The 21,627-nt window shown below is 32.2% G+C and overlaps 1 protein-coding gene across 50 annotated transcripts in view; it reads left to right on the forward strand.

Annotated features, from left to right (window-relative positions):
• Nucleotides 1-21,627, forward strand: part of RIMS2 (regulating synaptic membrane exocytosis 2) — a 698,117-nt gene that overhangs the window by 471,610 nt on the left and 204,880 nt on the right. For 10 of the 50 annotated variants that reach the window (XM_064384488.1, XM_064384490.1, XM_064384498.1 and 7 more), the window contains one exon: nucleotides 17,595-17,627. The exons of 28 other annotated variants lie outside the window; for them this stretch is intronic. In XM_064384488.1, the coding sequence (XP_064240558.1) occupies nucleotides 17,595-17,627 (33 nt within the window). Of the gene's footprint in view, nucleotides 1-8,147; nucleotides 8,238-10,130; nucleotides 10,170-17,594; nucleotides 17,628-21,627 lie in introns of all 50 variants that reach the window. 12 more of the 50 variants (XM_064384477.1, XM_064384478.1, XM_064384486.1 and 9 more) reach the window with 3 other exon arrangements.

Genomic DNA, 21,627 nt, shown 5'->3' on the forward strand with positions numbered 1-21,627 from the left:
ATAGTAGGTGCAGTCAGAAAGATAATTGAGGCTAGAAGGGTGACATATATGTGGACTTATAAATCATAGTTAGGATTTTTGTTTTTAAAAACGTAAAATGGGTAGGTTTGGATTAAAGTGACACAATATCATTTTTTTAGTAAGATGATTTAAGTTGCTACATTGAGAATAGCCTAAAGAATTAAGATTGCAAGCAGGAAGCATTCTTAGAAGGTTTTGCACTAACCCAGCAAAAAGATGATAGTGGCTTAGACCACAGTGACAATCGTATAAGCAGTTGGATTCTGAAAAGATATTGAAGATAGAGCCAACAAAATTTCCCAACAAGGTAAGAGAGAAAGGAAGATTCAATAACAGCATTCACATTTTTAGCCTGAGTAGACAAATAATGGAGTTCCTATTAACTGATACAGGGAAATACTTGAGAAGAATCTGCTCAGTTTTGGATATGATAAGTTAGAGATGCTGTTAGACATCCAAGTGAAGGTGCCAAATTGGCCGTTTTAAATATGGTCTGCATTTCATATTAGAGGGGTGGACTGTAGCTATAAGTCTGAGACTCATCCTTATAAAGAAGTATTTACTACTGTACTACTGGTTATCAAGAGAACAAGTGGATACGTATAGGTAGATAAAGAAGAGGTCCAAGGAGTATAAGCTGGACCACTTTGGTATTTTGAAGTTGGGAAGATGAAGCAGCCAGAGATGGAGAAAGTGGGAGAAGAGGAACAAGTTAAGAAATTACTTGAAGGAGAGAATATGAAATGATCACCAGACTTAGCAAGTAAGAAGTCAGCATGTTGACCTTCATTAAGAGCAGTTTCGGTGGAGTGATAATTGCTAAAGGACTGATTAGAGTGGATTCAAAAGAATGGAAACAGCAAGTGCAAACACCTTTGAAAGAGTTTGGCTGTAAAGGGAAGAAAGGAAAAAATATCTAGAGCTGTGAGGAGAGGTAGAAGAAACAGAATACATGAAGGAAATGTGGGAAACTATGTTCACTTGGCTTTTTCTGAATCCAGGTCTGCCACTTTGCTATGTAATGCCGTGTGACCCTGAACCATTTGCCTGTAGTTTACCAAGATATCTATCAGTGTTCTGTGACTTAGCTCCTTGATTTTGAATCAAAGATTTTTAGATTTGGAAGGTACATTATAAATCTTTTGGTAAAACTACTTTCCCTTATAAATAAGGGATAATTCTGGAGGATAACTACGTTTCTTCATTCCACATAGTAGCAGATCTCTAGTCTAGACTGTTAATCTCATGTGTCGATATACCATGCCTCTTCACAGTGTTCTATAACACTGTTCTAGATTGTGTTTTCTTTGCATGGACTTCAACAATTTTTTTAAATTTTCATGTTAGCTAAAGATTCAAAAGAGTTTGAATTTTAGACATTAGCTAAATGTCTAAATGACACTGCTATTTTGTGTTGTACTAGATAGCCATTGAGAATGCAAAGATGAACAAGACATATTTCTTGCCTTGGGGAGCTCCCAAGGGGAAAACAATAATACAATGATAAGAAATAAAACATAGCTGGTAAAACTATTCTATAATGTATAACTTACATAAAGTGTCTTAAGATTTTGGTACATATTCAGGGTCAATTTTATAAGGAGAAAGTAAGTTTTGAGAGGTTCTTCTGGGTAGGTTTTCAGTCCCAAATATTTTTCCTGTTACCTGTCATAGTATTTCATATTCCACTATTAACTAATGGCTTATTTTTGTAATACAAAGCTTTTAGCCTTTCTAGAACACTGAAATGTAAATATTCCTGAGGGCACTATCCCAAGCTATTATCACACTCAAATCTTCACAGAAAGCAAGTGGATGGAGAAAATCAAGTGTGGGAGAAAGGATGCTGAAAGATGTGGTAGAGTACTAGCTGTCTTGGAAGGATTACAATGGCAAATTCTGTCCATTCTAAATAATATTATTTGCTGTGTAGTTATGCTATAAATTTACTTTTTAAAATAACTTGGTATATTTAAATTGCTTAAATTACTTGTCACATAATAGGCCAGGTGCAGTGGCTCACAGCTGTAATCCCAGAGCTTTAGGAGGCTGAGGCAGGAGAATTGCTTGAGGGCAGGAGTTTGAAACCAGCCTGGACAACCTAATGAGACCCTGCCTCTACTAATAACAAAACAATTAAAAAATTAGCCAGGCGTAGTGGTGCACACCTATAGTCCCAGCTACTTGGGAGCTTGAGGCAGGAAGAGCACTGAGCCCAGAAGTTTGAGGCTGCAGTTAGCTCTAATTGCATCACCACACTCCAGCTTGGGTGACAGAGGGTGACTGTCTCTAAAGCAAATATGCAAACAAATAAAATAAGAACCCTATTTGTCACGTAATAATTACTATATAAATGTTAGTTATTATTTATAATTTCTTAGTAATGTCTCACTATAATTTTGTATTTTCAGCACAAAATCTGAAAATTTTAGTTTTGTATTTAATGTCAAATTAAGTCTGATTATGATCACCCTTAAGCAGTTTTTCAACACACACACACATATATACACACACACACACACACACACACACACATAGTAATGCACTACATAATGCTGTTTTGGTCAATAACAGACTCCATTTACAACAATAGTCTCATAAGATTATCATACTATATTTTTCCTGTACCTTTTCTATATTTAGACATGTTTAAATACATATATATACATATCTTTGTGTTGTAATTGCCTGCAGTATTCAGTACAGTAACATGCTGTACAGATTTGTAGCCTAGGAGCAATAGGCTATAGCATATACCCTAGGTACATAGTAGGCTACCCTATCTAGGTTTGTGTAAGTACACTCTGTGATTTTTGCACAATGATGAAATCACATAATAACGCATTTCTCAGAGCATAGCCCTTTCATTAAGCAATGCATGACTGTATATAGTTTAGCAGATTTTGGGAAATTAGTAATCATAATGCTATTCTTAATCAAATGACTTGAATAAGAAACAATACCAGGGTGGAAATAAATAGGATTGGATTACAGCATAAGTTATTTCATAATATGTTAATACATTTGTACATGTTTCAATGCAAGAATATTAGCACCCATATCTTAATTTTCAAATTTGATATCTAGCTAGGAATTGATTTTATAGTGGAATTGGTGGATATTTCCAAATTATATCATTCCCTCCTAACTTAGATAAATTACCATGTGTCCAAAATTAATATGAGAAAGAGTCAGGGATACTTTAAAATACCAAGGGATTTATCACATGGTTTTGGGCAGTGTGGACAGTCAGTCACATCTGTATTCAAAAGTAACTTTACAGTAAGCAAGATGGAATTGAAAGAGAAGAAACTGAGGAGATAGAACTATTTAGGGCAATTTAGTCATCCAATATTTGATGACCTGAACTACAGCAGAGGTTTGAATAAAGAGAAAGGAATGCGCTTAAGATTTCCTCTCTCCATTCATAATTCATAAGCTTAAGTGTACCTGTTGTTGAAGTGAAGTACTTATAAGTGAATATTTCTAATTTCTTTTCCTAAGCTTTCCTTTCATTATGGGAGATCTTTCCCCTTTAATTTACTTTTCTTTCCCTTTTTCTCCTCTTATTTCTTCTATACTTCCAAAATCTCAACTGACTAATCAGATTAAGAATGATATGATACAAGAGAAAGAGCATAGTTCTTGGAAATTTGCCTCAGGGTTTGCTTTACAATGTACTAACTGCGTGACTCTAGACCCTTGGCTCAAGTTAGTTCATCTGAGAAAGGGAAATCGTAACATACTTCTCCCATTCCCAGTATGCTACTTTGAAAATCGAGTGATGTAATGAGTATGGAATTGTTTGTAGACTACAGTAATTTTTCAGTGCTTATTCTAATCAGTCAGCTCTATTTTCTCGCTTGTAAAAACCACCTAATAGAAGGTCCCTTTTGTGTTTTGTAGGGCCTAATGTGATGCCATTTGTGAAAGCACATTAGAGTATAAAATATCATACAGATATAATCTCACTAGTATAGAAATTTATGCTATTATTTTATTTTATTTTAAGAAAGAGTCTCACTGTCACTTAGGCTGGAGTGCAATGGTATGATAATAGCTCACTGCAGCCTTGATCTTCTGGGCTCAAGTGATCCTCCCACCTTAGCCTGCCAAGTAGCTGAACTACAGGCACAGACCACTATGCCTGGCTGATTTTCAAAAGGTTTTAAATAGATAGGATCTCTAAAAAAAATAGATCTAAAAAAAAGATCCTATGTTGCCCAGTCTGATCTCAAACTGTATGCTCTTTAAATTATAGTGTTCATATAGAATTTAACTACATAGTGTGATGAAGACTAGCTGGAATATAATTACTTTGCAGATGTGTGTTTCTTAAATATTACTTACTAAAAAATCACCTCATAGTTAAGTCTCCAGGAATATAATCACTCTTCAAATTATCTAATATGTATTAAATCAAGCTTTAATCTACAAATTAAAGATGGGATACATATAATGATCATTTAAGAATTTCAAATCTTAAAGCTTGTTCCTCTGTATTTTATTGAATTTTAAAAACAAATAAATTAACAACTTTTAATTACATGTCATTTTAATTAATTCTGTTCTTTTTATGACTTTAATTCTGTTTTAAAATAGATGCTTGAGTTTCAATATGGAGCTTAATAGTAGCCACATTTGGAACTTCTGCAGAATCTTCTAAACTTTCAGTGCCTCAATTTCACCATCTCAATTATAGGTACTCTTCTATAAAATCCAATTTGACTAATCAAGTTATTATAGGATGCAAGAGTAACTGTAATTTTAGAGGTGGAAATAACCTTAGAGATTTTCAAGACCAGCTTTCTCACATCAAATACAACAAATCTAGCTATCAGGGAGGTTAGGAAGATGTTACTGGAAGGGGGTCCTGATCCAGACTCCAAGAAAGGATTCTTGTATCTCAAGCAAGAAAGAATTCAAGGTGAGTCCATAAAGTGAAAGCAAGTCTATTAAGAGTAAAGGAATAGAGTATGGGTACTCCACAGGCAGAGCAACCTGCTACTGGTTGCCCATTTTTATGGTTATTTTTGATTATATGCGAAATAAGGATGGATTATTCATGAATTTTCCAAGAAAGTGGTGGGCAATTCCCAGAACTGAGGGATTCTCCCCATTTTAGGTTATATAGGGTAACTTCCTGACATTGCCATGCCATTTGTAAACTGTCATGGTGGTAGTGGATGTGTGTTTTAGCGTACATGCTAATGCATTATCTTTGTCCTCTCTGACAAAGAGGTCACTGTCATCGCCATGTTGGTTTTGTTGGGAATTTGCTGGCTTCTTTACTGTATGCTGTTTTATTAGCAAGGTCCTCATGATCTCTTATCCCATCCTGTGACTTAGAATGCCTAACATCCTGGGAATGTAACCCAGTAGGTCTCAGCCTTTTTTAATCCAACCCCTATTCAAGATGGAGTTACTCTGGTTCAAATGCCTCTGACAAAACTTGCCTAAAGTTACAGGCCTAGTTAATGTCAGAGATGGTCTGAACAGCCACCTTTCCTGGCCCAGAATGGTGATATATCTATTGCCTTTTCTATCAGTCACTGATAGCCTTGATCTAGTTCTTTCATTGTCTTCAGCTGATATTCATAAATTTATGGTTATCACAACTTTTCTAGTACCAGCATATGATACTTTTCAACAAATATTTGCTGATTTCAAAGGTTTATTTTTCCTCCACATTTCAGAAAATACTGTCTGCCAATTTACAGTTAGGCTATTTTTAAAACAACCTATTTCTTCTGTACACTTGATCTTCCTTCAAAAGGTAGCATGTCTTCTTTTTTTAGAGCATCACAAATTTATGAAATGGCAAAAGTCGAGACAACTTTTAAAAATGATAACCCTGTAGCATTTGATTTTTGGATCAACTCTGTAACACTTCTAAAATCTTTCTTAATTACTGGAGAATAACAAAAAGTGTAAGTCATTCAGAATCAACAAATACTTTAATATTAATGAGATTATTCTTCCCAACATGGGGAAATTTCTCTGTTGTTTTTTGCATTACCACAGAGTAATATTGATCAGGGAGCAGATAATTCCCTTATTCTTCTGAGTAGAGAAAGCCTAACTAGAATCTTGGAATATATTAGAAAAATTTTAATCTTTAGTGTTTTAAGATTTCTGTTTCTACTAGTAGTTCATTGAAATTTAGCGTCATTATTCAGATTGTGTGTCATTTGGGAATTCTATATTACATCTTTATTAAATTATTTACAAGTTGGAAAACAAGGGTGTAAACTACACACTCGAGTGTAACTTTAATGCTCCTAAAGCAAGAAGTTTATTTCGTTGCAGTAGCTGATTTATCTTGGACCAGAATAACGAGTCGTATCATTAATATCATTTATTTCAAGTCTAGAAATTGGGAAATACTATCACTTAATGCAGTAAATTCTAATAGTATAAGTAATCAAAATTAGTTGTGTAACCAAAATCATCTATATTAGATGTTACAGTATAGCGTATTTTTCCATTTTTGGCAGTGGTTTCATCTTTCCAATTATGTTTTGCTTAGTTCGATATTATAAAATATGTTGGTATTCCACCATTTATGGCCAAAGGTAGATAGGATACAAAAGTATTGTGTATGACATGGTGAAACTTTATAGGGATTAAAATGCACATAGAGCCAGGCAAGGTGGCTGATGCTGTAATACCAGCTACTCAGGAAGCTGAAGCTGGAGAATCATTTGAGATCAGGAGTTCAAGACCAGCCCGAATAATGTAGCAGGATCGTGTGTGTGGCTAAAATATTTCTTAAATAAAAATAAAATGTACATAAGTAGTAACTATCCAATTGACTTATAGTATAGCTTTAGAAATATACAAATAGAAAGAAAGACAAGTTATAAGATATATAATTATTTGTGAATGCTACTATGAGAATAAGATTAAATGGTAGCCAGTGAATCTTTTGATACATGTCCTATAAGGCCCCCTTCATGATCTGTGCTCCCTCACTTTCCATCTCCATTACTACTTTAACCTCATCTATTACTTTTTCTTTGTTTGTTATGCTCCAGCCACAGTGACCTCCATGCTTTTCTGGAACATATCAGACATACTTCTAACTCTGGACATTTGCACATGCTGTTCCTCTGCCTGGAATCCCTTCTCTTCAAATAACCATGTGGCTAACTCCTTTACTATCTTAAGTTCTATACTCAAAAGTTGCCTTCTTAGAGGAGACTTCCTTTCCTACCTTATGCAAAATTTCATTACTCTCTGGGTATTTTATTTCCTTCTTACCTACTTTGTTTGTCTTTTTAGCATCAATCAATATTTAGGTCATAGTATATTTTATTTATCTTGTTTATAATCACTTTCTCCCATCAAAATATAAACTTTATGAATGTATGGGTTTTTGCCTGTTTTGTTTGCTATTATATCCCCTGTACCCAGACATGCCTGGATTATAGTAGGTGCTAAATATATATTTATTGAATGAATGAATGTTAAGCACATGAGAAATAATTATAGATAATCTTAGATGAGCCAAGTAACTCATATTCAATGATACAAAGCTGTTACTACTAAATATATTTGTCTTCCTTTATCAAGATTTTTATTGAAATAATATCTCATAGCATATAAATGTTTGTCATTTTATGAAGGTACTAAATATGGTAATAAAATAGTCATTTTATCTCATGTATTGAAATGTATTTATGAACTTTCTCTTGATATGTTTCAAAGTTTCTACATTGTAATTCCACATAAACATTTCATTTCATCACAATAAAGCAATGTTTGGTAAAATGCTTATTCTAAAATAAGCTAGTATGTATTATTTAATATCAACTAAGAGGAGACTTTTGTCAAACCATTTTAATTATTACTTTCTTCGTATCTTGGCTGCATTCATTTTATTGAAAATAAATTTGGGGATATACTGGAAGTAAATTTTAGTGCTTTGGAATTTGAAATCTATTAAGCAAAATTTTAATGTCACATTTCCTTATTTAAAATGTTAACTATTACATAGTTTATGTGAAAATTTAGGAAAAATATCCAAAAATCCCATAAATCCCTGAAGTATATTTAGATTCTTGTTATGGACATTATATAATATTTCTGATAAGCTCTGATTGTTATTTTTTGATTTATACTAGAAGTTACATGGGAAGACCAGCAGAAAAAGGTGAATGGTACAATAAGTGATGACAAACCATTGCCGAAAAAGAAACACCAATCTGAGCCAGGTTTGTCAGGGTTTGGAAACCATATGAAAGCATGAGACTACAAACATTGCATTTCATGCTTTTTAAAATGCGTGTGTGCTTGTTGTACCTCATTTTTCTCATTTTGGTGTGAACTTGATAGTGTGTAGATTCCATTTAGATTAGAGTGGTAAATACTTTATTTCAAAATTTTTTAGAAAACCAATTACACATATTTTGGGAAAAAAATATAATTATTTTATTAAGATGAGTCCTTTAAGGAAAAAATGACTAATTTAAGCACAGATAGTCATCTGCTTTACACATTTGATTATGTTGACTAAAATTGAATTACCTTAATGCAGAGGTACTTGCTTCCCTAAAAAGTACAACAGAAGCTCAATATACATCTCAAGGTTGTCTTTGTAGGATATTTCTATTATTTAGTTGCAAATGCTGTTGAGATATTTATACTAAATATTGGTAATGATTGATTTACAATCTCTGGAGTTAAAAAATATTGCAAACCAAAAGGATGAGGGTTAGCGTAGTATTTGAATTCAATAAGGAGTCTCTTCAAACTGTTATTTCTACCAGTGAATTGAAATGAAGTATTTTGTTTTCCTCTCCCTTTCTTCTTTTTTTGTGGAGAGATATGGTTAACCCATTTATGCAGGAGGTCACAAATTTTTTTGTGTGAAAAATTAGACCTTGGCAATGACCTTGAGCAGTAGGATATAAATAACTATCAAAAGTTTAGCATTCCAATAATGGAACACTAGGCATAAATGGGTTAAGTAGAAGACAAAAACTTGAACCAAGAGTAAAATGAAAAAAGGTAAAGTGCAGAGATAATCGATGAACTTAAAAAAAATACTACTTTTAATTAGTAATTGAATGAGAATATATTGAAATGTTCATTGAAAATTTAAAAATTCAAATACAGTTTTACTAATGGTATTATAATTAAAAATAGTTTTGTCTGTGGTAATAGTGTTGAAGTATTCTTATGTGCTGATTCGTTATTTCATGTTACAGCTCTAAGACCTATATATTAAAATTTGTCAATGTAAAAATTAGTCTTTAACCGGTATTTGTTGTCATCCTGCTGTATTCCAAGCATTGTAGTTGGCACTGACTTATTAATGTAGACAAGGCAGACACAGCAATTGCCCTCACACAGCATATTACGTCTGCAAAAATACATAATTTAAAAATAATTATACTAATGATTAAGCAATTACAACTGTGGTCTAAGTTCTATTAAGGAGAAGAATAGAATGCTTTGAGAAAATGTATTATGTGACTAAGTCTGAAGAGCAAAGAAAGATATCATAGTGCAAATGAATTAATCTATGAATTATCTTTTAGTAAAACAGTACATACTGAAAATGTAATAAAATAAACTGGAATTCAGATTGGGAATTTAAATTTATTCACAAGGTTGTAAGAAAAATATATATTTTTTCAAATCTTCAGTTAATAGTTTATGAGAAAAATAGTGATTAGCTTAATATATTGAAGGAGATTTTTTAAGTAAACAAGATAAATATAAAATTAATGTTTTATGTTATGATTTATATATCAAAAATTATTACTGTAAACATCTCCTCTTGCAATATTGTGTGACACAGGTTATCCTTGGTCATAAACTATTATTTGTTTGTTTATCCACTTTGTCATCATGTCCAATACATGACTATGTTTGTGGCCATATGTATATATCTATGTAAATAAGTTACATTGTATATTAAAATCACAAAACAATGCAATGTTTAATGAAAAATATTTTGACATCTCATAAACACAACATTTTGAGGATCTAGTTTAAATACTTTTTTAGTTTAATTTAACTATAGTCCCTTAATGTCATAGTTTAAAATGATTATAGTTTTTTTTTTTTTTTTTGAAATTGTGTATTTTCCTGTATACTAGGAAAATTGGTCCTGGAAATTGAAACCCTAAATGTCGTGAGTAAGTATGCAATATGCTAAGACAGTAAAAACAATGTTAAATTTTAGTACTTCATAAATATTCTTATCTGTTTGCTTCTAAAAGGAAATTAGGTTATTTAAAGAATATTTTTAATTATCAAAACTTTGGCGTGATAAAATGGGAGGAAAGTAGTAGGATATAGATATAGCAGATTATATTTCAACAACATGTTTATATGAACCTATGCTTTACAGAATACGTTTGGAGTTATTTCTTTTATGTTTAAGTACATATATGATATTAATAATCTATTGACTATAAACAAGGATGTTTCATACATACTTTTTATGTGCTGAAATATAAGAAATTCACTTCAAAAAATTGTCAAAGATTTCTCATCAAAGGGTTTTTGTGGCAAACTCGTGGCATCAGAAAAACCTTGTATGGGATTGAGCCCAAATTTGAGATAGAAATTTGGCTGTGTATCAATAGATATATTGTTTTATTTTTCAGTTGCCGTTTTATGAAAATCAATGCCAGAATAATTTATAATACCTAGGAATTTGCCATTTCTGGAATGTTTACTAGCAATAAAAATAACACTTGAAATTTTTATTTTAAATGTGAGACTATAGAACCAAAGAGCTAAATGGCATGACGTGGACTAGAGTACTATGACTAGTATCTGCCTTTTTAAAAGAATAAACTTGGTATTTCTGAACTGAGATGTCTTGAGAGGATCATCAGCAAAAGAAGTGATTTCTTTATTGCCCAGGCTGGAATGCAATGGCGCAATCTTGGCTCACTGCAGCCTCCACTTCCTGGTTTCATGCAATTCTCCTGCCTCAGCCTATCATGTAGCTGGGATTATGAGTATCTGCCACCACACCTGGCTAATTTTTGTATTTTCAATAGAGACGGGGTTTCACCATGTTGGCCAGGTTGGTCTCAAACTCCCGACCTCAGGTGATCTCCTTGCCTTGGCTTCCCTAAGTGCTGGAATTACAGGCCTGAAGCACCACGCCCGCCCCTACTTACAGTATCTTTAACTTAATTGACATCAGTATAAAGATCCCTGGGAAGTATCATATTTATCATATTAATATCTTTCATGTGAACATAAAATTTATAAATCCTATGCATTATTTTAAGCCTCAGGTTTTTTGAATAATTTTTAGAGTAAATCATTTAATGTCTTCTTCCTATAGAATGTGGATTAGAATTGTTTTAGAACTTAAAGTTAATAAAATATTTCTAATTCAAATCAAGTAACAAATAATCTGTTGTTTATTTTTTCAAAAAACAATCTGATTCCAGAAAAGAATATTGTGGTCTTTAATAATTCAGTAATATAAATATTGAAAAAAACTTTAAGCAATTGAATTTTATAATTTTTATCTTGTGAGTTTATGTTTTCTTATAGTAATTAGAAATGTTTATGAGAAAAGAGGCTGTTTCCACATAAAATATTTGAGACTGATATTTTACTTAACTTACCACACAAAAAAGTAGTGGGAAAGCTACCTTAAGTTAGAAGTTCTTCAGTCTTAATGAATGTTTTGGAACTGGTGCAATTTCGCATATTCTCCAAAATAGTCTTAGAAACTAATCTTGGACTTACATAGTTCAGAATTTATTTACCTGGACATAGAACTTTAAAATAATTATGAGTTTTGATTTATTTTCTAAGTGTAAGTTATGCTATATCTAGGAAAATCTTGAATTGACACAGCTATTGTTATTGTAACTGAAACCATAACGTGCTCTTATCTGGTTGTATCTAATATGGAAAATAACTGACTTCTTGTAAAAGTGAAGGCAACTAAACCTTTTGCTGATGTACTGTATGATTATACAGTATTTTTGAAAATTGAAAATATTCAGAGTAACAAATTGTGTTTCACTACTTACTATAATATTTTAATGTGCACATAAACCCCTAGTTTTAGCATTATTTGATTTTATTAATGTGTTAACCTTTAATTTTTTTCTAACATGGACATTTAAATATTGTGTTCTTTATGGAATTTATAATTATAGTGTAGGTAGGGTTTTTTTTTTTTTTTACTTAATTTTACTTTTGGAATTTTGTTTTATAAAATGTATCTTTAGGAAAAGTAAATATTCAATAAAGTATTTTGTTAGTGAATTTTATACTGTAAAATTTTTTCTTGAGTGTTTTGATATTTTGTACTTTTGTTTCTTTTTATCCTTGAATGTTTAAGATTTCTTAAAAGTAAAAAAAAAAATGTTTTAGTCTAAAGCAGTATTCGAAATCAGTCTTCTTATTAAATGCTTGTTCAAGCCATCCAGTCTGGAAAAAGGAATTAGGGTTCTGTTCTTGGTCATTATCAACAGCTTGATAACTTCTGAATTGTTGTAAAATAAGTATATTTTATTCTTAACAGAAAAAAATTAATGTAAGACAAATGTTTTATATGACAAATCAAGTGATAGAATTTGGAATTAAATACTACTAACATCTTGAGAAGTAAATATCACATTCTTTCATAATATGCCTGAAGTGAAATTTCATGATTTATGAAGTTATTTGCTCATTTAAAATTAGTTCAGTTTTCTCTGCATATACAGAGAAACTTGTATGCCAAGTCTGTTCTTTAGTAACCATCCTTCCTATGATAAACAGCATGCTACAGTTTGGAAATAAATTATTTTAAACTCCCTCAGTACATACTCTCTTTTTTTCTCCATTAAAAAATGTATTACATGTTGGATTTCAAAGATAAAATCAGAGAAAAACAGCACTGCCCCAAATAAGAAGGCATTTAAAAGATAACCTTTTTAGGCCAGGCATGATGGCTCACATCTGTAATTCCAGCACTTTGAGAGGCCAAGGCGGGCAGATCACAAGGTCAGGAGTTTGAGACCAGCCTGACCAACATGGTGAAACCCCATCTCTACTAAAAATACAAAAATTAACCGGGTGTACTGACATGCACCTGAATCCCAGCTACTCATGAGGCTGAGGCAGGAGATTGAACCCAGTTGGTGGAGGTTGCAGTGAGCTGAGATCACGCCACTGCACTCCAGCCTGGGTGACAGAGCGAGACTCCATCTCAAAAAAAAAAAAAAAAAATCCTTTTTATGTAAGTATAGTGAATTTTTAATAATAGCAAAGTATTTGAAAATACTGCACCTAATCTAATAAATCGTCATTTAATAGGTTGAAATTATTGTAAATGTTCAGTAATTTTATGGTTGTAGACAAAATCATAGGAAATAAATAGTTTAGAAATGATTAGTTTACATCATTTGGATTGAGAAATTTTTCAAAGAGGTTTTGTCACTATGGAGATGTTCTAGTTTGTCATCTGTAAACTTGGTAAGCCTTGTATCACTGAGGCCCTCCTGCTAGGTGCTTACTTAAGCTTCTTTTTTTTTAAAAAAAGATCTCTCTTCTTCACCCAAAGGAAACATTCTAAGACTCCATGAACTTTAATGAGCCCTCACACTATGCTTAGCTTCTAATTATGTGCAAATTCTAATATACAGTTAGAATTTTCATGCTTCTGTTTCATTGTGTCAGGAACCTTGTTTACATAATGTTTGTTCCTTATTATAAGACAGAGACATATGTTACTCAACTACAGTTAAATCTGGTAACAGTACCAAGTGTATGCCTGTTGTAAATGGTGGTAAGTGAGAACATTAACCAGTCAACAAAATTTCAGATAGATATCAAACACTGTGGGTGAAAACTGCATTCGTGGATAAACAAGCCCCATGTGTTTGTCTTTTTTTAGTTGATTACAGGTAATCATTTCTGTTTGAACTTGAGATATGTGTTCAGTTGAAACATAATAACAGTTAAAACATTATTACATTGGCAAGGGAAAAATTCTTAGCTTGCACAAAATTGTACATAAAAGCCGACATCATAGTTTCATGAGCTTATCATATTACCAAATATGCTTAATGAAAATGATTTTGTATATGCATTAATATCTGTATATGTAGATATGTAGATATACAGTCATGCAGCACATAATGATGGTCAGTCAAAGAAGGATGCATATATGACAGTAGTCCCATAAGATTATAATACTGTATTTTATTGTATCTTTTCTACATTTCAATATACAAAATACAATTGTGTTATAGTTGCCTGTGGTATTGAATATAAACATGCCGTATAGGTTTGTAGCCTAGGTGCACTACGAGTGTATCATAGCCTGGATATGTAGTAGGCTATACCATGTAGCTTTGTGTAAGCACACTCTATAATACACAATAATGAAATCACTCCCATCTTGCTTTTTATATTAAATAGCTTGCAACTTAATAGTATCTTAAGTTTTAAAATATTTATTGTAAAATAATTTACCATAAGTGATTAAATGGTGCTTATGAGTTTATTCATTATATTTTATGTCTTTTATTTCACTGTAATTTGTGAAAATATTTTATTTTATATGATGTAATGAACAAAAAAATACTGCACTTGTTTTTGTTTCTACAAAGAAACTCTTCATTATTTTCTGTCAAAAACAAAGATCCAACCATAGTTGTGACAGTATCTGAGCACCTAAAAGAGGGAACAGTTTTACTATTCTTAATCAGTCTTACGTGGTTATTGATTAGATGAAAAGATGGGTTTATTAGTTGTAGAAGAATCTTGTAACTGGTTATTGGATAAATGAAAAAGAAAGAGTTCTCATTAAAACCTTTCATTAATTGCACTAAAAAGTAGACTATTTGACTGTGGCATGGTAGTGAGAAGTATGTGAGAAGTAGAGGGAATACTCTTAGCTTCTTTCAAGGTTCACCAAAGTCTGCTATTTATTATAATACTATATGCCAAATAAGTACTTATAGCATGTTACCATTTGCCTAAGACATAGCCGCTTAAGCAAAGTAGTTGACTATAAATTTCTCTTTTTAAATGAGGCTGTTTAAATGCAAAATACATAATAAAACTATAACCACAGGAAGTCCAAAAAGCCAAAAATATTTAAAATATATATGATACAAATATAGATGTATTTTCAGATATGCTTTACATGAATTTTTATTTCCTAAAGTTATATTTTTATGTAAGCTTAATTATGAACTAATTATTAATGAATAGGATTCAGATAAACTATGGCAAATGACTTAATTGATACTTTTAGTTAGTAGTTAGATCATTTTCAAATATTTCATTTTCATCCCCTTATTAGTCAAATACATTTTGCACTTCCTGAAAAAAAGTTTTTTATTATTGATTCTAAAATAAGTGTTGCCATATTCCTTACAAATGAAAGCATTGGTCAATTATTTGACAGTTGTAGAATGTGCCACTTTTTAAAAAAAATTTTAATTAAATACTGTATAATAAAACATCCAGTTCAGGCATCACCATGAGAGAATTTTTTTTTCTTCTTTGACTTTTAATTTTACATGTTTTTATTGGGTCATATAGCATCTAGTACAAAGAAAATTGGCCTGGTAATCAGGAGACCCCTGTTCTATTTCTGGCTCTGCCACTGAACTTGTTTTGTATCATTGGGTAAATCACTGGAACTATGTGTGCCTCTGTTATTCACTGAAATTAATTGAGTGAATTGAGAATAATTTTTCATGTTTGGATATATAATATGAAAGTCATTGCATTGATGCCACATAAAGTAATTCAAACTGTAGGAAAATACTAGGTGAAGAAAGAAACTTCACTTATTTATGTAGTTTTTATACTTTCTGCAAAAAATAAAATATTTTCTTAGAGATGGAATATATGGAAACCATATTTCATCCACTTCATACCAATTTCATTTTAACGTGAGGAAATTATTTTAATAGTCTGGAAAATGTGTATCTAGGGCAATTTTGTATATAAAAACACAATGCAACATGTGAAAGTCAGCATTAGCATAAGTTATTAATAAACTGTGATCGTCCTACCTTATCTTCCTTGAGAAGTAGATGGATTGAGGGTGGAAGCAAACACATAGCATGTATAATTTTAATGTGTATTAATAAATTTCAGGAGAATATGAAGATTTTTTTTTCTAGTGGTTAATCCTGTTAGCAGTATGATTTGTAATGTAATTGTGATGAGATTTAATGTCTGATTTTCAACAGGTGAAAAAATGTGTTCAAATAATAATAAAATGGTATTAAGTTTCAAAATGTCATTTTTTTCCAGTTTTCTATAATTCATACTAAGATTTCTCATTTTTTTCTAAGAAAAATTGTTTTAGTCATCTTAGCACTAATGGACTTAGTTGAATGGAAAGTTTTCGTTTATCACTATTCATATAAAAAGATAAATTTGTTACAGGAAATAATTCTCTAAGGAGCTATAATTTTAACATGTTGATATTGCAAGTATGTTTTGATACAATATGCTTTCCTATATAAATCACTCAAAAATCATGATGCAGCTATTGCAAGAACTTAAATGTGGTGTTTGATTTTAGAATTTGTGGTATCTGATTCAAAGCTAGATGGGTAAATTAAAATAGAAGATTTTGACTTTTTGGCATATTGTTCATCTGTGTCAATCATACTAACTCACTAATATCTTTGGAAGAAATTTTTTCTTAGAACACTGAGTTTAGCAGACATTTTTCTGTTTTCCAGTCACTGTATAAAATATTATCTGAACTTCTTCACTAGCACTAGGGAAAAAAGTCTTTCCAAAACATGTGTCATGTCTGTTATAGTTGATGGATTTGGATGGATACCTTTTAGCATAAATTTTAATAATCTATAAAGTGGCGTTGGTAAGAATCTGTTGAATAAATAGGCATTAAAAAGGAATATGATCAAAGAAAATTTGTCTACGTTGAAGGTTAATTTGGATTTTTAATGCTGAAATGAAGCCATATATTTCAGCTACTCTTCAAATAAAAACTTGTGCTATATTTATTACTTATAACATTTTAATAATATTTTGCTGTATTGAAATAATTCAATGAAATATTGGCCTGATGACCATTCTTTGTTTTTGTGTGTGCACTGGTTTACTGGGGAAGCATAAAAGGAATAGAAATCTGTTGGAACTATTTTATTGCTCTTTTTGATGATGACTCAATTAAATCTTTTTCTGCAGATAATTAAAAGTTTGAAAGCATTGTAATAGATTTTTAAATTGACTCAGTAATGTCTTGAACAATGTGGTCACACAACTAACATTGTTTTTACTAATGGTATCTTTCTTCAGCATTGGTGTTTAGGATTTGCTGTACATAAATAATTGTAAACTTTTGGATCCTCTTTATTCCTACACTAACTTTATTTTTCTGAATCTGCTAACCTATAGTAGCATAATCATCTTGCCATCAGTTCTTATGTATTTTTTGTGGAATGCATTTGATTGTATCTTCCCTAAAACTGTACACAGGATTCTTTCTCAAAATGATTCGAGGCCCTTTCCTTCAGTGTCACTTTTTACCTTTTGAGTACATCCACTCACTCCCATCTCCTTTGTCTATGTCTGTCCATTACACGATGTGATCACAGAAGAACTGGACTCTACAAAGAGAAGATATGCAGGTCTGTCTCTTCTACTGCTTTTTTTTGTTATTATTTTATTTATCTAACTTGTCCCAGAAATGTTTAATCATTTTTTTACTCATTTCATAGTTATTCATTCCTTTGTAATATAAAAAAATATTAAATCTATGATCATTTTAATTTAGGTATTTGTATATTCAACTATCAACAGTGACTGTTCCAATTAGATGGATAAAAGTAAAATAATTAATATTTATGTAATATGTATATATGTGTAATTTTTTCATAAACTGAATAACTAAAGGCAAATGGGATGTGTGTGTATGTGTATGTATGTATAGTTACCCCCCAATATACACACACATATATATATTTGGTTCCAAACATTTTAGATGTAAAACTATTTTTCAATTTTTTTAAAACAATTCCAAATTTTGATTTCTAACATGAGTTCATCAGTGTTCTACACTGTGGAGAATACCAAAGACCTAATACCCTAAAAAAGCTATCAATATCACTGAAGAGTTAAGAGATGTGGATGACATCCTCTGTTAATATGTCAGTGCAGATTATTCTGACATTATATTCTACAAAGACATAAAGTGAAATAAAGTTTATTTCAACTAGATGGCAGAAAAAGTGTCTTGGAAGAGGTAACACTTGAGCTGAAACTTGAACATTCATTAAACAAATGTGGTACTGTTCTAGGTCCTGGAAATAACAGGACACACAAAATAGCTCCCTATCCTTGCAGGCTTTTTTTAGTGTGAATATGTGTACACACGCACACACACATATATATAAAATGTATGTACATATGTATACACTCATGTATATAAAATGTAATGTAGTCAGAAAAGACGGTATGATTCCTTTCCCCTGGGAACGATAGATATTAAATACAAGAAAGACTTCATGGAGGAATTTAGTTGAATATTAAAAGCTAGAACACTGTTGACCTCTTGTGTAGAGAGTATTTCAGGTAGAGGAAGCAGTATGGCCATGGCTTCACACAAGTTTAGGCCAAAGTAGGAAGAGACCAGATTTATAAAGATTATGTAGGTTATTGAAACATATAAAGCAACAGAGTAAGTCAGATATTTGTTTCTGGAAACATTACTTTGGTGGTTATGTAAAAGATGGACTGGAGTAATATAAGCAGAAATATTATATATGAGCATAGTGTGATGAATCAGTTAAGAAATGATTATGGTCTGAATTAAGGTATAAGTAGAGGCAAACAATACACGAGAAGTTACATAAAGATGTAGATCCTACAAGTCTTGGTCACTGATCAGACTGGATGTTATTGATGCAGGAAGACGAGGCATCGGATAGTTTCAGGTGACTAAAGTGTTTGGTGGTACATTTTATCAGGATAGGGAATATAATTTTTATAAGTTTTAGGAGAAAGATGGAGTTCAGTTTTAGGATAGGTAAAGTGTAAGCCTCATTTGAAATATTCAAGTATAAATATCTAATAGAGGTGATTGGTAGTCTGGAACTCAGGAGAGAAGTCTGGGCTAGGGACATAGACTAGGGTAGCATATCAGCATTCAAGTGATGCCATTGGAATTAATGGAATTGTCAGTAGCATATGAAAAATAAGAAGAGAGCCAAGAATCAAAATTTGGGGATCACCAGCACTTATTTACATTTAAGGGATGGACGGAAGGACAAAAGCCAGAAAACTATGTTGAAAATGATTAAAGACAGTAGGATATCCATGAAAGAAGAAAATTTTAAAAAATCTATGAAAGAAGTGAATCTCAATAAAGGGGTATAATCAGCAGTGACAAATTCCAGAGAAGACAAATATATTGTTAAATGGTAGGACTAGTCAATAATGATATTTTTCTTATTGATTCAATAAAGTTGTTGTGGGTAGAAACCAAATAGAAGAGAAGGGAAAGGAGATGGAAAAGAAAAAAAAAAACTGAAGGTAGTTAATGTAAACTAGGCTTCTTGATGACTTGGGGAATTAAAAGTTAAAATACCCTGGGAAATGAAACAAGGAGCTCACCAAAGATATCCTGAAAAATGGTTATAGTTTAGCTGAGTGGAGACCCTAAATTTGTGATGGCATTGGTTCTCTAAGAATGTGTAATGACTGGCCCATTAGCACACTTCAGGTAGAGTCATTAATCATTTGGATCACAGTTGGAACTTTCTGGGCAATTATATAGAAAGAAGAGGAGACTAGGGATGTTAAGGGTGGATGGCAAGGAAAGTAGTTGAAGTAATGTTTGAATGGATTGGGAAGGATTAATTGTGTTAAATCATGTTGTCATGTGAAATCATGCAGAATTTTTGATGAATCGGGAGAGAAGGTCTCAATGACATAACTGAACTTTGTGGTGATAGCTAAGGCAATAGAAGCAAATTGAGCAGATTATTATCAGAGAGAATTTAATAATCTTCGGAATTTTCAGATGTTAAACAATTCCAGATAATGTGAAGATACAATGTTTCTTTCTGGGAGTGATTTTCCAAGATAGAACATAGATTACAGTTTGGGAATGCAAATAAAGCAACAAATTTTATTTTATTTTTATTTCTTTTTAATTGTACATCAGGTTCTGGGGTACATGTGTTGTTCATGCAGGATTGTTGCATAGATACATACTTGGCAAGGTGGTTTGCTTCTTCCATCCCCCCGTCACCTGTAACTGGCATTTCTCCCCATGTTATCCCTCCCAGCTTCCCAACCTCCCACTGTCCCTCCCTTAGTCCCCCCTACAATGACCCCAGTGTGTAATGCTTCCCTCCCTGTGTCCATGTGTTCTCATTGTTCAACAGCCACCTATGAGTACATGCGGTGTTTGGTTTTCTGTTCTTGTGTCAGTTTGCTGAGAATGATGGCTTCCAGATTCATTCATGTCCCTACAAAGGACATGAACTCATAATTTATAATGGCTACATAGTATTCCATGGTGTATATGTGCCACATTTTCCTTGTCCAGTCTATCATTGATGGGCATTTGTGTTGGTTCCAGGTCTTTGCTATTGTAAACAGTGCCACAATTAACATACTTGTGCATGTGTCTTTGTAATAGAATGATTTATAATCCTTTGGGTATATACCCAGTAATGGGATTGCTGGGTCAAATGGAATTTCTATTTCTAGATCCTTGAGGTATTGCCACAATATCTTCCACAGTGGTTGAACTAATGTACACTCCCACCAACAGTGTGTAAGTGTTCCTTTTGCTCCATATCCTTTCCAGCATCTGTTGTCTCCTGATTTTTTAATGATCGCCATTCTAACTGGGGGAAAGCAAGAAATTTTAATGCTAACATTTTTATACACACATTGAAATTATTGAGGGCCTCAGATTGATATACATGTGAAGGAAATTGCCTGGACTATAGATGGTAGCAACAAGGAGGAATAATGGTATGAACATAAAAGACATAGACTTCACATAAGATTAGAAAAGTAAACGTGGAAGCAGCAATGCATACCAAGAAGAATGCTTCTGGGCTTCTATGGTATACATGTAAATTCAAGGATTTTGAGCAGCTTCCCCTCAGAATGTTTCTTAGGGAGATAGTATTCTTGAGGGGTCAACATTCCATTCATGATAAAAAGGGAAATGAACATTCTCTGATGGAGCTGAGGGATATATTGTATTTAAGTAAAAGGAATAAGGTTTCAGACCACAGTGGAAAAGATTAGGAGAAAGGATTAGAGAAAGAAGCTCAGGATAGTAGGGTTTTGATAGTACTGACTGGAAAATGTTAAGAAAGGAATGAGTGCTGGAGAAAGGAAGGAATGAACCATGTAATTTAGTAGTGGCAAAACAAGGAGAAAAATAAAGAATTTAAGCTTAGAAGGGGAAGAAAATTCAGAGGTACAACTTAGAGGTTGAGCAAAGGAATCTTCATGATGTGCATAAAGGCAGAGGAAAAGGACTTGGTTGAGAGAATTTGAAGACTTCAAAGAGGAGAGGATTAATAATGGAAGCAATTTTTCTTACCAAAAAAAAAAAAGGTATCTAGGATATCTGTTGAATGTTTAAATTTATGGGGGCAAGAA

This window comes from Aotus nancymaae, unplaced genomic scaffold, assembly GCF_030222135.1.
Source record: "Aotus nancymaae isolate 86718 unplaced genomic scaffold, 86718_ANA_hifiasm-v0.15.2.pri h1tg000036l, whole genome shotgun sequence".
NCBI lineage: Eukaryota > Metazoa > Chordata > Mammalia > Primates > Aotidae > Aotus > Aotus nancymaae.